Source organism: Antedon mediterranea, chromosome 9 (assembly GCF_964355755.1).
Source record: "Antedon mediterranea chromosome 9, ecAntMedi1.1, whole genome shotgun sequence".
Classification (NCBI taxonomy): domain Eukaryota; kingdom Metazoa; phylum Echinodermata; class Crinoidea; order Comatulida; family Antedonidae; genus Antedon; species Antedon mediterranea.
In genome coordinates this window covers 3,472,876-3,493,317 of record NC_092678.1, presented here as the reverse complement: position 1 = coordinate 3,493,317, position 20,442 = coordinate 3,472,876, and the positions used below count along the sequence as shown (strand labels likewise).

General features: G+C 33.0%; 2 protein-coding genes across 2 annotated transcripts; one reads left to right on the top strand and one right to left on the bottom strand.

Moving 5' to 3' along the window:
* Nucleotides 1-1,045: 1,045 nt before the first annotated feature.
* Nucleotides 1,046-6,440, top strand: LOC140059530 (uncharacterized). Its single transcript, XM_072105467.1, has 6 exons — nt 1,046-1,165; nt 2,104-2,178; nt 3,808-4,017; nt 4,332-4,478; nt 5,080-5,305; nt 6,236-6,440. Exons 2-5 carry the CDS (start codon nt 2,112-2,114, stop codon nt 5,286-5,288), a joined length of 633 nt encoding a protein of 210 aa, XP_071961568.1. The 5' UTR covers nt 1,046-1,165; nt 2,104-2,111; the 3' UTR covers nt 5,289-5,305; nt 6,236-6,440.
* An 894-nt stretch (nt 6,441-7,334) lies between these two features.
* Nucleotides 7,335-20,358, bottom strand: LOC140059528 (uncharacterized). The gene is made up of 4 exons (XM_072105465.1): nt 20,222-20,358; nt 12,499-13,109; nt 12,159-12,253; nt 7,335-9,759 (listed from the first exon to the last, which is right to left on the bottom strand). Exons 2-4 carry the CDS (start codon nt 12,736-12,738, stop codon nt 9,126-9,128), a joined length of 969 nt encoding a protein of 322 aa, XP_071961566.1. The 5' UTR covers nt 12,739-13,109; nt 20,222-20,358; the 3' UTR covers nt 7,335-9,125.
* Nucleotides 20,359-20,442: the final 84 nt, after the last annotated feature.

The following is a 20,442-nucleotide window of genomic DNA, read 5'->3' as shown; positions in this document are numbered from 1 at the left end:
AATAAGAGCCTAAAAACTGTGAAATTAAGTGCTGAATTTAACCTAATGGCTTATCTTGCGCATCGCAAATGGATCCGCCTATGTTAGAAATGTAAGCGCCACTGCAATACCATTGACAAAAAGAACTATTGAAAGTATTATTATCATATATCTATTAGTATGTGTTTTATTTTAGTCGCTGCAGCAAATCTGGCGAACGTGCAAGCTTATTCTCAGTCGGTAGAGGTTGATAAACATGATGTTCTTGACGAGATCAGGCGAGCTAGACGAGGATCATCTGGTCCGTGCAAGGCGGGTTGTCATGGCGTACCACAACCGAGGGGCTCGAGTAGATAGTGATAAATATTATATCTAAATGCACATTCTCCTAGAATGATAGGCCTATAGATAAATAATAATAAATATATTGTTTTTAGAAACCGGTCTTCCTTATAATAAAACGCGTATTCTTGGTGAAATAAATACATCATTAGAATAAATGATATTTTGATTCCTTCTCCTTTGTAAAACTCGAACAGTAGTATTCAAGTCACAGAGAGATCAAGTCAATAGTGCGCCAAGTTGTCATTTATTCGGAAATAAAGATTTCATAGTTTTAAACTAAGAAAATATATTTCTATTAATAGATATATCTCTATTTAAAATTAAAATATCTTAAAAACTAAGATATCTTAGTTTCAAATAGAGATATCTTAGTTTTTAATAGAGATATCTCTAATAATAGAGATTAACAGAGATATCTCTATTAAAAATTACTCTATTTAAAACTAAGATATTTCTATTGCTTGAATAAATGACAGCTTGGCGCGCCATTATTAATATTGAATACCAAGTATGTTAGAACCAAAAATAAACGAATGTAAGCCGAACAGAAAAGTGCACTTCGGAAATTAAATCTTTAAGGAAGAAAGTTTCAACGTCACAAGGTCAAATGTAAAAGGAAATTACAATAAATAATTCAGTGACGTTTAAGTTGGAGGATAAACGCAAACTTCTTGAAAACGCAATGAACTTATTACGTAAAGGATGGTGATTTGACGATTTTAAAACTAAACGGATATATACAGATCCATAAGGTATACTACAAGATATTAATAATTTTAAACAACTTGACAAGACGGAAAGCAAGAACAATTTGAAAGCAGCTAGTGATCAGTAAATAAAGGTAATGTGTCTATATTTAATGTGTATTTAGTATGTAGGTATGCAATTACATAAATGATAGGCCTAAATATGTACGTGCCAATTACATAAGTAGAAAATCTAAATTCATATACTGATTTTCCTACTCACAGAAGTTATTGTTAAAAACCGAAACAAACTTATTTTGCATAGGCCTAATAAAAAAACTAATATAACCTTTGAAAGGTCATATAAATGTGATCTATATTTATTTCTTTTGATAGGGAGAGCATTATAATATCGGAATCCATTTTTGACGTCGTTATTTTAGTTAGTCATTTTCTATATAATTGTAGCTGATAATTAATCTTACAGCGATTGCCCGCTACCGTACTGGGTAGATGTAATATAAAGCAATATTAATGATGAGCGTATAAAGCGAAATCACAAAATTAAATGTTTTAGGAAATTCATTATCAATTAAATCGCGCAAATAAATCCCAATCATAAAACAATTTATTGTAATTTTATGTTACCATTTTCAATTACAAAATAGTTCATGTATAATATTATTAGGATATGGCCGTTATTTAATCAAGTCAATGTTCTTCTTTAAAAACACTTTAATATTGTTTGTCTTTGTATTGTGATTTTTACAGTTTTATTGTAAGTTTTTGAATGTCTTCTTTTTAAATGTTTTTTAATCTATTGCTCTGAAAACAGGATATTATGTAAAACAGGTACAATCTCTATATCTGATATGTTTTTATCCTGTACAAATATGTTTTTAAATAAATAAAATAAAAAAAATTGTTTCTTTGTTAATATTTTTGAGTGAATGCTATTACTGTATAGGCCGTGTGGTAATGAGTAATGGTCCGCAGATTGAGGTAATATCAGTACGGGTGTGGTAAAATGTGTCGTTTTTGTATCTTATGTATTATTTTTTATTGATCAAATCTTTTTATTTCATTTATTAAGGGTCGAAGATGAATACATTATCATTATTATCAATACTTCTTGTCCTGATTGCATTGTCTGCAGCAAGGCCTGGAAGTAAGATAACTTTTAAATTTTATATTTAGGTCTATGTATATTAATGTTACTTGTAACATTATCAATTATTGTTCGACTATTGTAATTGATACACCCTTACCAATAACATCATTTATAAGAAAGAAAACTGAAAAAATAAAATAACAAATTACTAATTAACAAATTTGACAATTTTTTTGTAGACACAATAAAATTAACATCCCTTTAAAAATCCTTATCTAACATAAACCTAAAGTAAACCAAATCACCCAAACACGGATGTAAAATTAAAAATCACAAAATAACCACGAAGTGAAGAACAATTCTAAAAAAACTGGAGGAATATAACAACAAGAAAGGGTAAGAAGCAATGTAGTAGGCCTACACCATTATTCAGTATTATGGTAATACACATGTTCTAAATACCAAAACCATGCTTGGTCAACAAAACAAATATGCTATTTACTTCAAGACGGGAAATGAGTAATTTCTAAAACTGAAATATCACTATCATATAATAGTTGTACTGTCTTGTACCAAAGCAATACACCACAACATCTTTAATCATATTGAATAATAACAATGCTGTCAATACGAAACCAATAATCTATTAATTCAACAATATTCTCAATATTATATACCTCTTGTCACTGTATACAACCACTTCATTCATTTTGATTGAATTTAAATGCTGTTAATACGAAACTAATAAAGAACAGGAAGCAACGTAAAAGTCAGTCCTACGACGCATGTAAAATTAATATCTGAATCATACCACTTTTTTTAAATCATAGCCTGCGAAATTTGAAATAATAAACCAAGGCTGCATGTGTTGGAAGGGGATTTCTTTAACAATTACTATAAATAATACAAGTACAAGTGTTGTATGAACATTAATTTGTTAGCATTTGAACTACGAAGTTTTTTGGATTTTTTTTTTTCAATCTTTTTATATACATTGCATTACCAAACAAAAACATTACAATGTATAATTATTAATTTCACCAATGTAAAAAATAATAAATATCAATTCACCATGGTAACCATGTATGAAAACTGCCTGTAGATATACTATTATGGAAAAGCTAGTTAGTTTTACAAAATGAGTGTGACATCATCATATCCATATAGGCCTATGGGCACATCACATTTTTGTCACATAACGTTTGATAGCGCAGTAGACAGAGCTTAAGAGAAGGTTTGTATTGAATTAGTCAGAATATTTGTTCTATAAAAAATATATGGAAATTAATTTATGAACTTTTGAACTGCTAATGGTATAGTATAGATAATCACTTTTTTGAACAATATTTTAATAAAAAATACTATTTTTTAATTTATTTTGTTGTATTGTTTGGTAAAAAAAATCAAATCAATCTAAAAGTTAATTATGAATGGTAGACGACAAATTATCAATATAAAACAACTTTGGACAAATATATTTCAAAACTTCTTTCAATTGCCATAGGGCCCAATTTGGTTCGTGTATTCATGACTTCTGCCTTAACCTGATAGGAAAAAAATAATGCAGCCCAGCTACCAACGAAGCCTTAATTATGAGATAGGTTAGACTAATCGAGATATGGCGCTGTATGTGTGTGTGCGAACTAGCATGGGCAATATCACTAAATATGACTTATTTACTTTCAGGAGAACTTCGAGACGCAGACAGTGAAGAATATAGACGACCTAATGGGTTTAGAAATTTACGACAGAAAATGCAGAGGCAGAGACAACAACAACAACAACAACAACAGAATACAGAAGATAGCAGCAGTAGTAGTGAAGAAGAAGAAGAAGGAGGAGGAGGAGAAACACAGGATGGATCTGTATTGGAAATAGATCCACCACAGTTATCAGGTAAGTTTCACTAAATAAAACAAACTCATTTTTGGACTACTTAACATTAGATAATGATAAAAGAATCATAGTATGGTATTTAAATAACCGTAAAATATCTGACAAAAGAAAGAACAATCTAAAGCTCTATCTACACTATCAAACTAGTTTGACACAAAAAAAAGTGATTTATCTATGAGCCAAAATATGGTGGTGATATGACATCTTCATGTCCATACATGGGCACATCACAGGTTTTTTTTTTTTTTTGTCACATAAAGTTTGATAGTGTAGACAGAGCTTAAAACAAGACACACTTATTGTATTACTTTCAGATTTGTCATCAGTAGTAATGGGAATAGAGTCTTCCCTTGGGGATCCAGCACTAATGGTAACAACTGCAGCACCAGAAGTAGAAGAAAGCGGTAACGTCAACGAAACCGATAACGGGGTAGGAATCAATATACCACAAGTCGGAGGAAGTAAGTACAAATGTATGGGCAGCGATGGAAACAAAATAATGCTAGGTGGCAGCACAAGATTATGAACAAATGGCATTGTATCAGAGGACGGTATATGAATTTATGAATAAGGATTTTGACCGAACTATGCTAGATTTGGTTACAATTATGCTAGATTGTTTCGAAAAAATACTAGCAAAACTGCTAGATCATCGGAAAAATTGGTTTTTCAGAAATATGCCAGATTATGTAGATTTTCTAAAATTAGAAATGCCAAATGAGTCAAAATTACGCTAGATAGCATAATTATGCTAGATATGGCCCCTGTGGTTCTACAATGTTTTCAAGCCTTTGAATGTTTCAACTCCACTTAATACTAACAACGATAATCATCAGATATAATGTGTTCCATGGTGATTCAGTTCCTTTCTTTTTGTGTCGCTCTCTCTCCTCTTCATGTCGGAAATTAGGACGGTATGACAATAGTACGTTATCATTTGTTCCAACCAGTTTTGGTTTTATTAGACGTACACAGTAATCAAAATCAAATTCGGCACAAAAGAATGTAAACGAAACTAATATAAAACGAAAAGAATTACAATCAAATATTGTTATATTATAGAGAACCCAACAACTTCAACCAAAACGACGAAGGAGGTCGTCTGTCCAAGCACTTGTCCTCTGGAGTTTGACCCTGTGTGTGGCACAGACGACGTTACGTACCCCTCTCTGTGTGTCTTCGAGGCTATCGTCTGCAAGGACGTCAGTTTGAATACGACGGTCGCACACCGTGGCAGCTGCTTGGAAAAAGCCACTACTAACGTGCCATGAGTACAGCACCCAATAAGGTAATAATATTTGTAGAGACAAAAATTGGTTGAATGAGATGGTATAAATGTGGTCTGGTCTATTAAGGAAACGTATAGTGACCACTCAACACAAGATTGGTATCGGAATGGTAATTTCGATGACAAGATGAGACTATGTTGTCATATTTTGAGTTTGCAATGGTTAATGTTAATGATGATGAGGAGGAGGGAGGATATGGTGGTTGTTGTTGATGTTAATGATGATGAGGAGGAGGAGGAGGGAGTATATGGTGGTTGTTGTTGATGTTGATAATGATGAGGAGGAGGGAGGATATGGTGGTTGTTGTTGATGATGATGAGGAGGAGGGAGGATATGGTGGTTGTTGTTGATGTTGATAATGATGAGGAGGAGAAAGGATATGGTGGTTGTTATTGATGTTAATGATGATGAGGAGGAGGGAGGATATGGTGGTTGTTGTTGATGTTGATAATGATGAGGAGGAGAAAGGATATGGTGGTTGTTATTGATGTTAATGATGATGAGGAGGAGGGAGGATATGGTGGTTGTTGTTGATGTTGATAATGATGAGGAGGAGAAAGGATATGGTGGTTGTTATTGATGTTAATGATGATGAGGAGGAGGGAGGATATGGTGGTTGTTGTTGATGTTGATGATGATGAGGAGGAGGGAGGATATGGTGGTTGTTGTTGATGTTGATAATGATGAGGAGGAGGGAGGATATGGTGGTTGTTGTTGATGTTAATAATGATGAGGAGGAGGGAGGATATGGTGGTTGTTATTGATGTTAATGATGATGAGGAGGAGGGAGGATATGGTGGTTGTTGTTGATGTTAATGATGATGAGGAGAAGGAGGATATGGTGGTTGTTGTTGATGTTGATGATGATGGTGATCGTATAATTATATGAAATTTCTCGATAATATTGTATTGCTTTATTATTTTAATAGATGCGACATTTGTTACATTGGTAAAACAGTAACGAAGAATGCAAGTGGAAGTTCATAATATATTGTTATAGAATAGATACAATGAATGACAATTAATTTAAAATAAAACGTATTATTAATAATGTTTATATGCAATACTTTGATTGGTTAATATATATTCAGAAAAAAATTAAAATAGATTGGTTTAAATGGGTCTCATTATATTATTTACTCTGTACGTCTCAGATGTAGGAGACGCCAACTCCTCCTTGTGTAACATCAAGTTTCTGTTAGCAAACAGAACACGAGCATTTTTAAATAGGTTTTAAATAGGGAAGGTTATGCAGTCAGTTGCATACGGATTATTTGTGTAAACCAACACATTTCAACCAGTTACTACAACTTCAAATGCCCATTATAGTATTCGTTACATTACATTACATAATACAGATTTACATTATTGGGGGCGTTTTTAGATTCTAGAGGTTTCGAGGAAACGTCTAAATTTTAATCACTGATGACTGGAAATATCAATCATTCTCTGTATAACTAAAAATAGTTTATTTGCTTTTTGATGACGTAAAATATTGTTTAAAACATCCTGTTTCAGTAGCCACGGCAACAACTTGAACAAAGGTTTCCATTTAGGGGTACCTTGAAAATATACAATGACAATAGAGGTAACATTTGGACCACAACAATACATAGACGAGATCATAACTTAACCCTACAAGGAAATCTAAAAGGCAATATTTACACAGACTATTTATTTATTGATTTCGTTGCATTTTATTGTATTCATAGAAAAATATAAAGAGATGATTTAATAGTCAGCGTTGGACACCCGCATACGCGATCACAAAATACATCGCAAGCGTTCTACGCGCGCGCATAGTAGCGCAATACGACAAACACACACACTGTAGTTGCACTGTATTTTGTATTCATAGAATAATAAAAATTGATAATTCAATAGCAAGTGTTGGACACCAACAAAAAAACACATAGCAAGCGGCGCATCACTCGATACGATGGCGTCACTGTAGCGCGATACGATGGCGTCACTCTGTAGCTCGATGCGATGACGTCAATTTATCGGTGGCTTGAACTACTTACAAACCAAACTTCTGTGTAGTTAGGCCAAACCTGTCTGTATTGAGAAATATTATGAATCCTAGGCTGGTTAACTTAGCACTCGCACTTGCAGAATCGTCAGCAAAACCAAGGTACGAATAGAGTTAAGGGAACTTTTAAGGGACCTCTGAGGTCCCTTAAAAGTTAAGGGGAAAATAGACCAAGTTAAGGGTTTCCCTTAACCTTAAACCCTTTGTGAATACCACTTAAGTGAAACCCTTAATATTTTGTTGATTTAAGGGAAATCCTTAGGATTTAAGGGAAATATCTCACTTAAGTGTGATTGGTGAATACGGCCACTGGTTTTCCTTCTTGTTTCGACTTTAACCAATATTTTTTAGCGCGATACAAGTTTCCATTTTTTTAAATCCGTTTATATTCACAAGAACACGCAATAAAAACATAGATTTCAAGAACACCAAATATCAAAATATATTTTCTCTTGTAGGCCTACAAAGTAAATTATTTGGTTCCATCGTGTAAACAAAATGAAAGTTTAACTATAGTAGCGTCCATAATTCTGAAGATACCAAGTGCCCATTTCTCCCTGAAGAAATAGGGGGAAATAAAGATCGTGTTGTCTTTTTTAGAAACATTATGTTTAGGTAAAATACACTCAATCATCTCAATCAATCTGTATATGTATGCAGTAATTTTATGTAAATTATTGTAAATACAACGATGTACATATTTTACAATTCTATTACAAGGATGAAATATGTATACAAGTACAGCAGCCAGAAAGCTAGTACCATATGCCTACCCATAGAGTTTCAAACAAAGTTTAAACTATGAACTTACTTATTTAAATATATAATATGTTGAATACATCAATTAAAAATATAACTACTTAAATATACAAATATATACTTATATACTATTCTTAAAACAAATAAAATTGCCTGAGCATACAATTAATTACAAACCAATGTTTATCATTATGACAGGGAGATAGAGGAATTATTTCCCCAATAGTATGCAGTGGATTTTATTTGATGCCATTTTTAATGTCCTTGAGGAAATATCTTTAGAGTAAAAAAAATCTTCTGAGATGAACTTATGGATTTATGCCATTGAGGCTGAAACAACTGCTGCTGTTGTGTACTGAATACTCTGATGAGACTACCATACCTGAAAGCTTTGTCTACACTATCAAACTAGTTTGACAAAAAAAGTGTGATGTGCCCGAATATGGTGGTAATATACTTATATATGGTAGTGATATGACATCTTCATCTCCATATATGGGCATATCACAATTTTGTTATCACATAAAGTTTGATAGTGTAGACGGAGCTTAACATATCATATCCATATTCATTTTCACAAATCTATACAATATGATACATGATGACTTATAATTGAACAACTGAACACAAATTCTCCAATACTGACCTGGCTGAGACTGTTATATATTACTACATTTAGATATTACTACATAGCCTATGTAAATACATGAACGTCATCATTACTGCAATGAACATGATTGATTGAAAGTGATTCACATGACTACTGCTGCGAGGATCGTAAATCGTATATATCCTCGAGTACGATGACATTGGAATTGGAATGACTTGGGAATGATATTATGTTCTCGGGGAATATATATTTCCCTCAGCTAGCGCTTCGGGAAATGTGTATTCCAACAAAATATCATTCCCTCGGGGATGTCAAATCTTATATTTAACCTCTAAGCAGGCAATATCTGTATAATATTGTATTATAATAATATTTATTTGTACATTGTCAATAGTATAAAAAATGTCACCAAGAAAGGCTATTGACACTCTCTTTGCAAACGTTGAAAAATCAAATATCGAGAAGGGTCGACCCTTTTTAGTTTACTTTGAACTTGTTGCGGTAGTGTCCACATTGCCTTTTGCGATAAATCATTAACAAAAAAGAGTCTGCCCAGGTTTTCGCTTGCCATGCTTCGATGCATCATCCAATTGTCAATCAGAAGAGATTCGTCATAGTACAGTCCGCATTTGCATTTTTGTCGCCTTTGTTGTTGATCTTGTATCGCACACATATCCATTACAAATTTTGATACATCATGATTATCAGTGACCTCTTGATAAACTGGGTCATCCACAGGAGGGGTAGGTAATGGCGGGCGAGCCTCTATCGGCAACGGTTGTTGAACTGCTATCGGATCAGGCTCACTCACCCTTCGCATACGCGGCACACGTCGTTTCATTTGTAATTCAACAGAACGAGCAGTTCGCACAATTTTTGGTTTATCTATGGGCATTGTCAGCTTCAGGTCTGTGATTTGGCTTCCGGGAATGTCATGATCCATAAAATAGTCAATAACTTCTTGTATTGTTGGAAACCTTAGATTCTTTGTGACTTCGTACCTGTCGTTTTGTGGCATCACTTTGAAGTGATATATATTCAATCTTGTGTGCCTAGAAAAAAAAAATTTATTTATTATTATTACTGCAATTCATTCATTCATTCATCAGTGGAAAATTATTGTCATTTATTGTCATTAAAATAATATAATATAATATATAATAATATAAAATATACATAGAAATTATGTTTGCGATATTTAAGATATACAAAAACCGATAAATAAAAAACGAACAAAAACAGTTACAATTCAAAGTGTCACATGACTCTTGTACGGTATACAGAACTAAATGAGTAAATCTGAATGAACTGAAACTATAAAGTAGAATCTCTCCTTTGGGACATGCTTATTAAGGGGTCACTTTTTTGGGTCCCAAAGATGTCTCCTTAAAGCCGATTTTCCACTAGGCGAATTTGTTCGCGCGAATCGAAAGCGCCAGCTTGCACGCATGTGTATTCATGTTTACATCTTCCAGATCCTTCTCTACGCATGCGTATTAGCTGACGCCTTCGATTCGCGCGAACAAATTTGCCTAGTGGAAAATCGGCTTAATAGGGTTCTTCTGTATTGCTATTGTGAATGCTTTTTTAATTTATATAAAAATAACTGATATGACATCAATGTTGTCACAAGAATAGGGATTGGACATAGTGTTATAACATATCTGAGGATGGTGTCCCATCAATAGAGGTAGGTGTCTTAATGTCCCAAAAAGGGGGGTTCAGCTGTTTTCTTTATTGCCTCCATCCCTTAATAATAATTATTCACAATCATTGAAACAATAATTAAACAAAAATAACTGTAAAATTCATATCAATTATGACAGTGTCCCTCCCATTATGTATCATTATTTCAGATTTCTGCTTCGTTACACCATAATGAATACTTGACCCCGCCCAAAAATTAAGTTTGAAAATGATGCACTTAATTAGATTTTATTCTGTAATGAATAAATTAAAATTGATATTAAACAGTTTTGTAAAAACAATTTTTTACATTATTGCTTCAATTATCGTATTGATAATTAGATTCACCCACTTATTTGTTACCTAATACAGGAAGAAGATCACTTAATGACGGACATTATTTCGACCTTGGTGGTTTTACTGGAATAATACCGACTCAATTTGAAGAAAAGATACTTTTTGATGGAATTGGTAATTGATGCATTATAAGTTGGATATCCTCTACTTAAATGACAATCATCCGCTAGACAACGCCTTGTGACAAACTGTTTGTGTTTGTTTTCTGTGCCGATTTGTTTGCGCCAGACGAAAGGGCTCATTGTTTTTCAGACTATTTTCCAAAATGTTGATAAAACAAGTGTGATGTGCCCAAATATGGTAGTGATATACACAAATATGGTAGTGATATGACATCATCACCTCACATTTTTTTCTAGTGTAGACAGAGCTTTAGACTATGGTCAAAATTAAAGAAAATCTCCTAAACAACAATAAACCTTATTAACGTACTAGTTAATGTTAACAAAAAACTACTGTACAGACTCCACTAATTTCTTGGGAAATTCTAGGAATCTAACTTAATATCAATCAATGATAATTAAATGATTTTAAAAATTTCATAGACACGTTCAGAAAAGGAAACTTTTAATTTAAGGTTAATGGCCTGAAGCTTAGGATGCTTTGGTTATTTATGAACTTTTTTACCTTGATGAACCTCAAGGTTCAATGCAAGCAAACTCTATTTTAGAACCTATGATTTAATCAAATCAGCTCTTTATCTTCGAATATTACATAGAGAAATTAAAGCGCGAGTATATGTCTGCCTCAGAGGAGTGACCATACATATTATTATGAGGGTGGCTGCGTAGTGTGTGGACGTTGGACTACTGATTGTGAGATCATGGGGTCGATACCAACACTAGTTGCATTGCTTGTATCCTTAGGATTACTTACATTTGCCTCTCTCTACCCAAATTCGCAAATGGGTATTCGGTAAGGTCAAAACACTATTTTCGGTGATTATTAGCTGCATTATGGAAGTATATTTCCATACATGTTTGATCCAAAAATGATCAGGGTAATATAATAATTTAGAGTGCTTAGAGGTTTCACAACATTAGGCGCTTTATAAATCAAGGATATAATTATTATTAGTATGTAAAACAATCAAAACATTCTCAACATTACCTCTTGCTTTTAGAAATAACATTACGTACCACAAATCTAAAACATGTACAGTTGTCACAATACCAGACACCTTTGGGCAGACCAAATATGCCTAGTTTTCCGGATAATCTGGTATGTTTAGAATGTGCTTTTATTGATAAAGAGGAAATTGGGACCTTTTGAACTTCGAGAAAGTCTGGTTTTGGGAAAGTTTCTAGTTTTCAAAAAGTCCGGTATTGGGAAAGTTGTTTGTATTTAGGTTTGTGGTACATCATGTTATTCCTAATAGCAAGAGTAATAGGTCTAGGTTTATACTTACACAACAGAAATTGTAAGAGCGTATGGACTGGAGTTGCTTCTTCGTATGAGGTACGCACCTGTTTGATGAATGTGTGGGTTCATCATCTTTACCAACTAAAAATAAAAATACTACAGTATTATCATTAATTTTGCAATTAAAAAACAATAACAAAAAAAACAAAAACAAAAAGAAACAATAAAAATATTGATTATAATAAACATTTAATAATATTTTAGTTTTTAGTATTTAGCCAGGTAAAACCTGACTAGGAGCGACCAGGTCATACTGTCTAACCTGTACTCTAATCTATTAACTACAGTATTATTATTAATATAAATAAGAAGCATGCAATATTTACCTCACTATATTCGACTATGTCATAATAACAATTGATGGTTTTTAAATCTTCTGACCACCAAAGGTTTTGTAAACCATTACGATCTGGATTTTTATCGTGTGAATTCCGTGTTTCCTTATTGTGCTTTCTTTCGGGAGATATAGGTATCGAAACCGTTGGGATGTCCGGCCGTGGCGGAATCGGCGGTCCGATGTTATCGTTTAATGCTTTACCCAAGATGCGTTTCATTTTTTCAAACATTACCTTTAGTGTTATTTATCATGCGAAAGAAACAGATAGTATTTCGATGAGAACACTTGGATGCAGGAACCCGTGCAAATTTAAAAGTTGTCAGCCATGTGAAATAAAAATCGCTCAAAATTGTTCACACAATAGCGACAATGTATTCTGGTTGCAGTATGTACAGTATCTCAAATCACGTCTTACAAATGCATATCAAACCGGTAAACCAAATATAGCAGTATTTTCAAAGTATTGTCAAACAAAAATACATTCTGCACAGCATTTAATGCTCAAAGTTCATAAATTAGAGTCGCGCATCAATGAGTAAACTTCACAATTCAACCAATCACAAACAGACTTGATGTGATGTAGCATGGTAGTTTAACATCCTGTTAGAAGGCAAAAGGTGAAAAAATTAAACAATTTAATGCTTTATTTGTACAGGAAAAGTTTAATAAAATTTTATCAGTACAATTACCTCATCTTATGACATTACTTTTAAATAAATAGTCTAAGTGTTTTGTTTAAATTGTATTAATATTGAAGAATCTGCTAGATCTTAAAGTTTTGTAATCTCTACAATAAATAAAATAATTTAATTACAATTAAGGCTAATTACTGTACAGCTGCAAATCCACAATACAAGGGGCAGAAAGGGCCTTAGGGATGTAAAAACGAAATGTATACAGAGTAAACTCCCTCAATACCAGAAAGCTAGTCTAATATGTTTGTCAGGTTGATCAAAATTAGATATTTATTAATTATAATATTGAGGAAAACAATTCCAGATTTGTCAGGCGTGTGGATGGGTTTTGGTGGGAGGAGGAGGATTGCACCAATGTGATAATATATATTCTCTCTTTCATGGTCCAATTCTCCTATAGTAGGTTCCTATTGTTTACTGGCTGCCTGCCAATTTTACATTATTTCTAGTGTCACAGTTCCCATTTAAAGTGATAGGCAAAGAAAACATTTGCTTATTGTTGTACTAAATTTTTTCACTGTTATTATCAAAGCGCTTTTGACAAACAAGCTGCTTCAAACACTGAGTGTTCTATAATGTTAATTCACCACCACCTTGCCATATATTTTTTCCTTGACTCTTAGACTACTGCAGTGGTTTTATCAATCAAGATTACAATTGTAATCAGATTTTATGAGATAAATGTAAAGTTAACAATCGGTGAAACATTGAGATTTTTTAACCTAGCAAGTATTACTTTATATGGAAGAAGTCTCCCCTTATATGGAAGAAGTCTTCCCTTATATGGAAAAAGTCTAGTAGATATCCGACTGATAATGACATAGGAAATGTATACATTTTAATGAAGGACGAAATTAGAGTATTGCCACATTAGCCACAGAACACATATTCTGACCGAGCGAACGAACACATTTTCTAACTGACGTAGTAATAACCTCAGACCAAATACGTGACTGAACATTTAGAAAAAAATGATGTCATAAAAGTATAGAAAACTGGATCTGAGAAGATGTTGTACTGCATGTTATATAATGTGACTACTGTATCTTTAAAAAATGTGAAATACAGTATGTTTAAAAAGTTACAAACTTGTTTGACATTACATTTATATTAGTATCAAGTTGGTTGTATGCTGATGATGAACTTTATCATGTGCTATAACAATCAAAAAATTGTTTTTTTCGTTTCGTTATATTTATTCAACCAAAATAGTACATATTTTATTTAAAACATACATTTTAACATAATATTTTCTCCTTATTTTGGTTAGGATCTGGTTTAAAAGTAAAAAACTTGTCTCAATCAGATCCTCACAAAACAAAATTAAGAATTAGTAAAATAAGAAATTTTAGATAAACTGATATATTGTAGTTGTATAGTACTCATAACACAACAATGTCAGTACATGACCAGGATATTAAATACGATTGTGCTTTATCCCCTAAAAACTTAAGCTTTATAATCTCAGGTTAGGTTGAGAAAAAAAAAGCGTTAAAGCATTGGAGCTATAAAATTAAACTAATTTTATAGCTCATTAAAAAGATTCATTCGGTTGGTATTGGAAATAAATTATAATAGTGAATTATATCTCAACCGTAATAGTAATAGAAACATCAGGTAAATAAAATAATCGTTATTTGCTACGACTACTACGGTTGAGATATAATTAGCTAATTATAATTCAATTTTATAGCTCCATGGTTAAAGCAAGTGTCCTTTTAAAGGCCAGGTGCGGGCAAAAAATTTCTATTGATCATACATTCCAATAATTATCGATCTATAGTTTCCCATATGTTTCATGATTTTTGGCATTTAATTTGTGTTACACAAGCTTGTTGAAAATAAGCACTTTCTTATCAGTGGGGGGATAGTTTAAATTACACAGTAAAATCTCTATTCTTTTGTACACAAATTGTGTAAATAGAGAAGAATTTTAAAAAGCTATGAAAAATAAACAGTGTGGTAAAAAATGTTGTCAGATGACTAAATATAGGTAATATAACTTGAATATTACATTTCTGGTATTTTTATTCAACTTCAGATTTTTATTTTCATGCTATAGCAAAAATTATCCACTGTATATCCACCATCTTTTTTCACCTTCTAGGGAGTCACCAGACATGTTATTACATTAGGTTTACTACCTAACTACTGAAAAAAAGTCTTCCTGGTTTTTATGGAAGAATTTTGCCAAATTTTGTATTTGACCATATTAAGGAAAATTCATGTTTTTTCGTCTTGATTTCTGTTACAAATATTTGATTTATGTACAATTAACCAAATATTATATTTAAAATTCATGCTTGTACCTGAGCTTTAAATCTAGTTATGGTGGATTTCTTCCTTGGTGAAAATTAATGAATGACATTAGTACACTGTATTAGCATGCGTTCAGAACAGTTATAATATGAGAGAGAAATGCAGGTAGCAAAAAATATACCTACCGTATGTAACATACAAGAGATATAGTATCATCAATGTACTATTGCCGTTTTAAAGCCTGGTTTCCATTAAAATCGATACAGCGTTTCCATTAAAATCGCTACACGCGCAGATGTCGCCGACGCAATCGGGATGGCATCACAGTCAAATCGGCAAAGTTCAACCATGTTCAACTTTGCCGATTTTGTCGGCGATGAATTGTATACGCGTACCAAAGAATATTTAGCGCTCGCGTACTAGATCCCCGATAAATTCTAGCGTTTCCATAGAATCGCTACGCTCTGTCGTGTAATAAAAAAAACTTGAAAACTTACATTAAATTGTTATATACTGTAATATTAATATTATTAAACGTGACATGATGAACTATCAATTTGTAGACAATTACTTCCTTTAGTAACCAAACACAATGCATTCATACCAACACTTGGATTTCTTTATTCCACCTACTCAAATAGTCAACTGTACTGTATTTTATAATTTTACCCAATATACTTCCTGTTTTAAATACCATTCAAAATAAATAATTAAAGATGTATTGTCCCCCGAAAAAATATTTGTTTACATTTTTGTTGTTGAATATGCCATTTTAATGTCATGATTTAGTTATCCACTTTGAACAAAAATTAAATCCCAAAAAAAATTACTGTATTTAATTTTAACTGAAATTTGAAGCAAAAAAATAGTCAAATTGGCTGCCAGTCAAAAGGTTTTTGGTTGAATTTGACCATTTATTTGTCATTTTATATGAAAAAACATTATATTATTTAACTTTAAAAACTTTATTAAAACTACAAAATAACCTATTCAAAGTCTGATTTAATTAAAATCTTAATTTTTCATGTTTTTGGGGGACAATACATGCAAATAAAACCAACAAAAATTATAATCATGCTATCAAATAAATTTCATAAAATCAAATACTATGAAGTACTAGTATAAACGTAAAGTTACAATACATGACACTTTGTCAGCAAATTTAAATGAAAAATATAGCCAACCAATCTTTTCTGGATACTTTTTCATTTATTTGTTTCTGATCATTAATTGATGGAGTGGGTGTGGTATTGTTGCATTTATGTTCTAAGTTGTAAGTTGCAAAACATCGGTAGTACACATACAAATTAAATAACAAATAAGTCTAATTAGTTGGTCAGAATTAATGGTAAACACTGGAAATTGTTTATATCCTGAATAATAATCATGCATATAAATTCTAGGTGTGGCTATACTATAAAACAAACATGTTTAAAATAAAAACCAAATTATTAATACTGTAATAACCATAACCATCATATAATTTCAGTGGCACAAAATAAATTTGTGAGTTATAATTATATGGATTAAACAGCGAAAAATAGGAAATTGACTTGGTTAAATAAAAAATACTGAGTGCAAGTGTGGAATATCCCTAAGAAGGGGAAGACACATGCCTAAAACAAACAAACCACATGTCTAACTAAATAAAGGTCAAGGAACTATGATATAGGTTGCCTATATCTTTATGACAAAATGCATTATTTTTCCTCTTGTGGGATATTTCCAAATACATTTGCATAAAATCATTGATAATTATCTGTCTCTGGAATCTGAAAAAGGGACGAAGAAGAGGCAGGCCATAACAAACTTGGAATGAAAAGAAAATGGACAAAGGAGAGGCAGACCATGAAAAATATGGAATGAAAGGAAAAGGAATGTAGAAGAGGTTGGCAGACCATGAAAAACATGGAATGAAAAAAAAAGGAATGAACAAGGAGAGGCAGACCATGAAAAAGATGGAATGACAAGAAAAGGAATGAAGGGGCCTAGCAGACTATGAAACACATTGAATGAAAAGAAAAGGGATGAAGAGGAGGCAGACGATGAAAAACATGGAATGAAAAGAAAAGGGATGAACAAGAGGCAAACTATCAAAAACATAGAATGAAAAGAAAAGAAGAGGAGGCAGACCATGAAAAACTTGGAATGAAAAGAAAAGAAGAGGAGGCAGACCATCAAAAACATGGAATGAAAAGAAAAGAAGAGGAGGCAGACCATGAAAAACATGGAATGAAAAGAAAAGAAGAGGAGGCAGACCATGAAAAACATGGAATGAAAATAAAAGAAGAGAAGGCAGACCATCAAAAACATGGAATGAAAAGAAAAGAAGAGGAGGCAGACCATCAAAAACATGGAATGAAAAGAAAAGAAGAGGAGGCAGACCATCAAAAACATGGAATGAAAAGAAAAGAAGAGGAGGCAGACCATGAAAAACATGGAATGAAAAGAAAAGAAGAGGAGGCAGACCATGAAAAACATGGAATGAAAAGAAAAGAAGAGGAGGCAGACCATCAAAAACATAGAATGAAAAGAAAAGAAGAGGAGGCAGACCATCAAAAACATGGAATGAAAAGAAAAGAAGGAGGTGGCAGATCATCAAAAACATGGAATGAAAAAAAAAGAAGAGGAGGCAGACCATCAAAAACATGGAATGAAAAGAAAAAGGATGAACAAGAGGCAATTATTTTAGGCCATTGCTTTCCTAACCTTTTAATTTAAGTTTTATTAATTTTATACAATCTCTTTATTGTCAAAATAATAATACCGGTATATAATAATTATAAGAATAATTACATTGCTCAACTTATTTGACAAAAAGACCAATAACAAAGCTTTCGCTTATCTGAATTTGGCCTTTTAAATGAAGTAATTATTTATAGTTAAAAATGAATATAGAAATTTACATTAATAGTAATACAAATTAAATAATAATTAAAACACATTTAAAATAAAAAATAAATAAAAATATCATAATCACTGTGTAGTAATAGAACTGATGAATAGTAAAAATAATTAATATTTGGAAAGTAAATATTGCTTAACAAAAAAAATTGCTTAATTTTTTTTTTATGAGATCATTCTTAAATCATACGGTAAATTATTCCATAGTTTTGAGCCTTGATAATATTAATATTTTTATGGGCAAGTGAGAAACAAAACTGAGGAAGCATTAGTTGAGTTTATGATATGTGGTAATCTACGATAAAAAAATCAGAAACAAATTTTAATACATACATAATTCATATAACTTATAAACATCTAAAATATTAATTTGCTTGCACACAGAGGCGCAGAAGGTGATGCAAAATCAGAAAAAAGTAGCACATCGAACAAACATTTTATGAATTAAAAGTCTTTGATTCAAATGTTAAATGAGTGTTTCCCCAGACTTTTATCTACCGTACTGACGCGGGTATAAGCCCACCCCCCTCGAACATGAAATCACGTCAAGTTTGGGGGGTGGGCTTATACCCGAGGATCCAAAAATGCAGATCGTCAAAAACAGCACATGTACACTGTGTATTCAGATCCACCATGCGAGCGAGCGCCCTCACGTGTACGACGTTGCCTCTAAATACACGAGGTGTAGAGTGTCGGAAAATTAAGTTTATAGTTCGTGTAATTTATCGTAAAATATCTTATTTTAAACATCAATTTAATAAGAATTTATCAAGCAGAAAAGCAAGTATACAATGTTCGTTAAATAGAAATGTACCAAAGAAATTTAATAAGCTTGTTTATGGCAGCCGATACCAAATAGTGGTTTTCCGTTTTGGCGACTTGTAGCGTCGTGTGTGAAGCGATCTTCGACCGCGATGGAGTGTAAACAAAACAGGACCGCTAGGCCTCATATGGCCTAGCGTATATTAGCCTAGCTTGGTTATGATCAAAGGTAGGTGTATTCGGTGTATGGACGTCGCCAAATACAAAATAATGTATTACGACACACACTGTAGATCTTCGAATTAATGGGTGGGCTTATACCCGAGTGCCTCATTTTTCATGAAAATTAGTCGAAAGTTGGGGGTGGGCTTATACCCGAGTATGGGCTTATACCCGCGTCAGTACGGCTATATAGGCCTACCATAAATTAAACTTAATTAGCCCTCTACTAGCTCTAGGGACTAGCTAGGCCTACCCTACTATTTAGGCCTATCCTAGGCCTAGCCTTAAACTAAAAAACAAAAAAGTTTTTTTTTAATATTATTATTAAGTCACGTTTGAAATCGCTCATGCGATGCGATAACTAATAATATCAAAAACAATAGCACGGTCTAATATATATGCGTGAATGGCGCGCCATAGAAATATGTTGTGGCCGAAACTGTATGTGGCCGAAACGGTCATATGCCAATTACCCCGCCTGCCCCCACCCGCCTCTACTACGCCTAGGCCTAGCTACACCATCGATCCATCTGCACAACAACCGCTTACATTGTCATTGCTGGCCCTCTGTCTGCATGCAGCAGCACGACTCTCCCGGCCCTGGCTCTGCTGGAGACTGCAGAACTAGAGAAACCTTTCTTTATTTAGCAGCCTAGGCCCTAGGCCTAGTAGCCTAGCCTCTAGCTAGGCTAGGCCTCTAGGCTAGTAGGCCTAGGCCTATATGCCTAGGCTAGCCTGGCTACCTAACTAAGGCTAGGCGGCTAGGCCTACTAGCATAGTACTAGTAGGGCCTAGCTAGCCTAGGCCTAGGCCTAGAGGCCTTTTTTTATATTACATTCTCTTCATCTGAAAGATATATGAAGTTCATACCTTCATAGAGTCCCAATCCAGCACTTCAGAACCAATCATTGGTTAGTTAGTTAGTTAATTAAACGTAATTAAAAACCTTGCCTAGCCTAGCCTTTTTTTCGTTCGACGTCGTAGGCCTACGTACGACGTCATCGCAATCGTCTGCACCAAATATAAGAGGTATATTTTGGGTACGTAATATGTACCACCAAATATTCCTCAGAAATGTTTACTTTTTTACG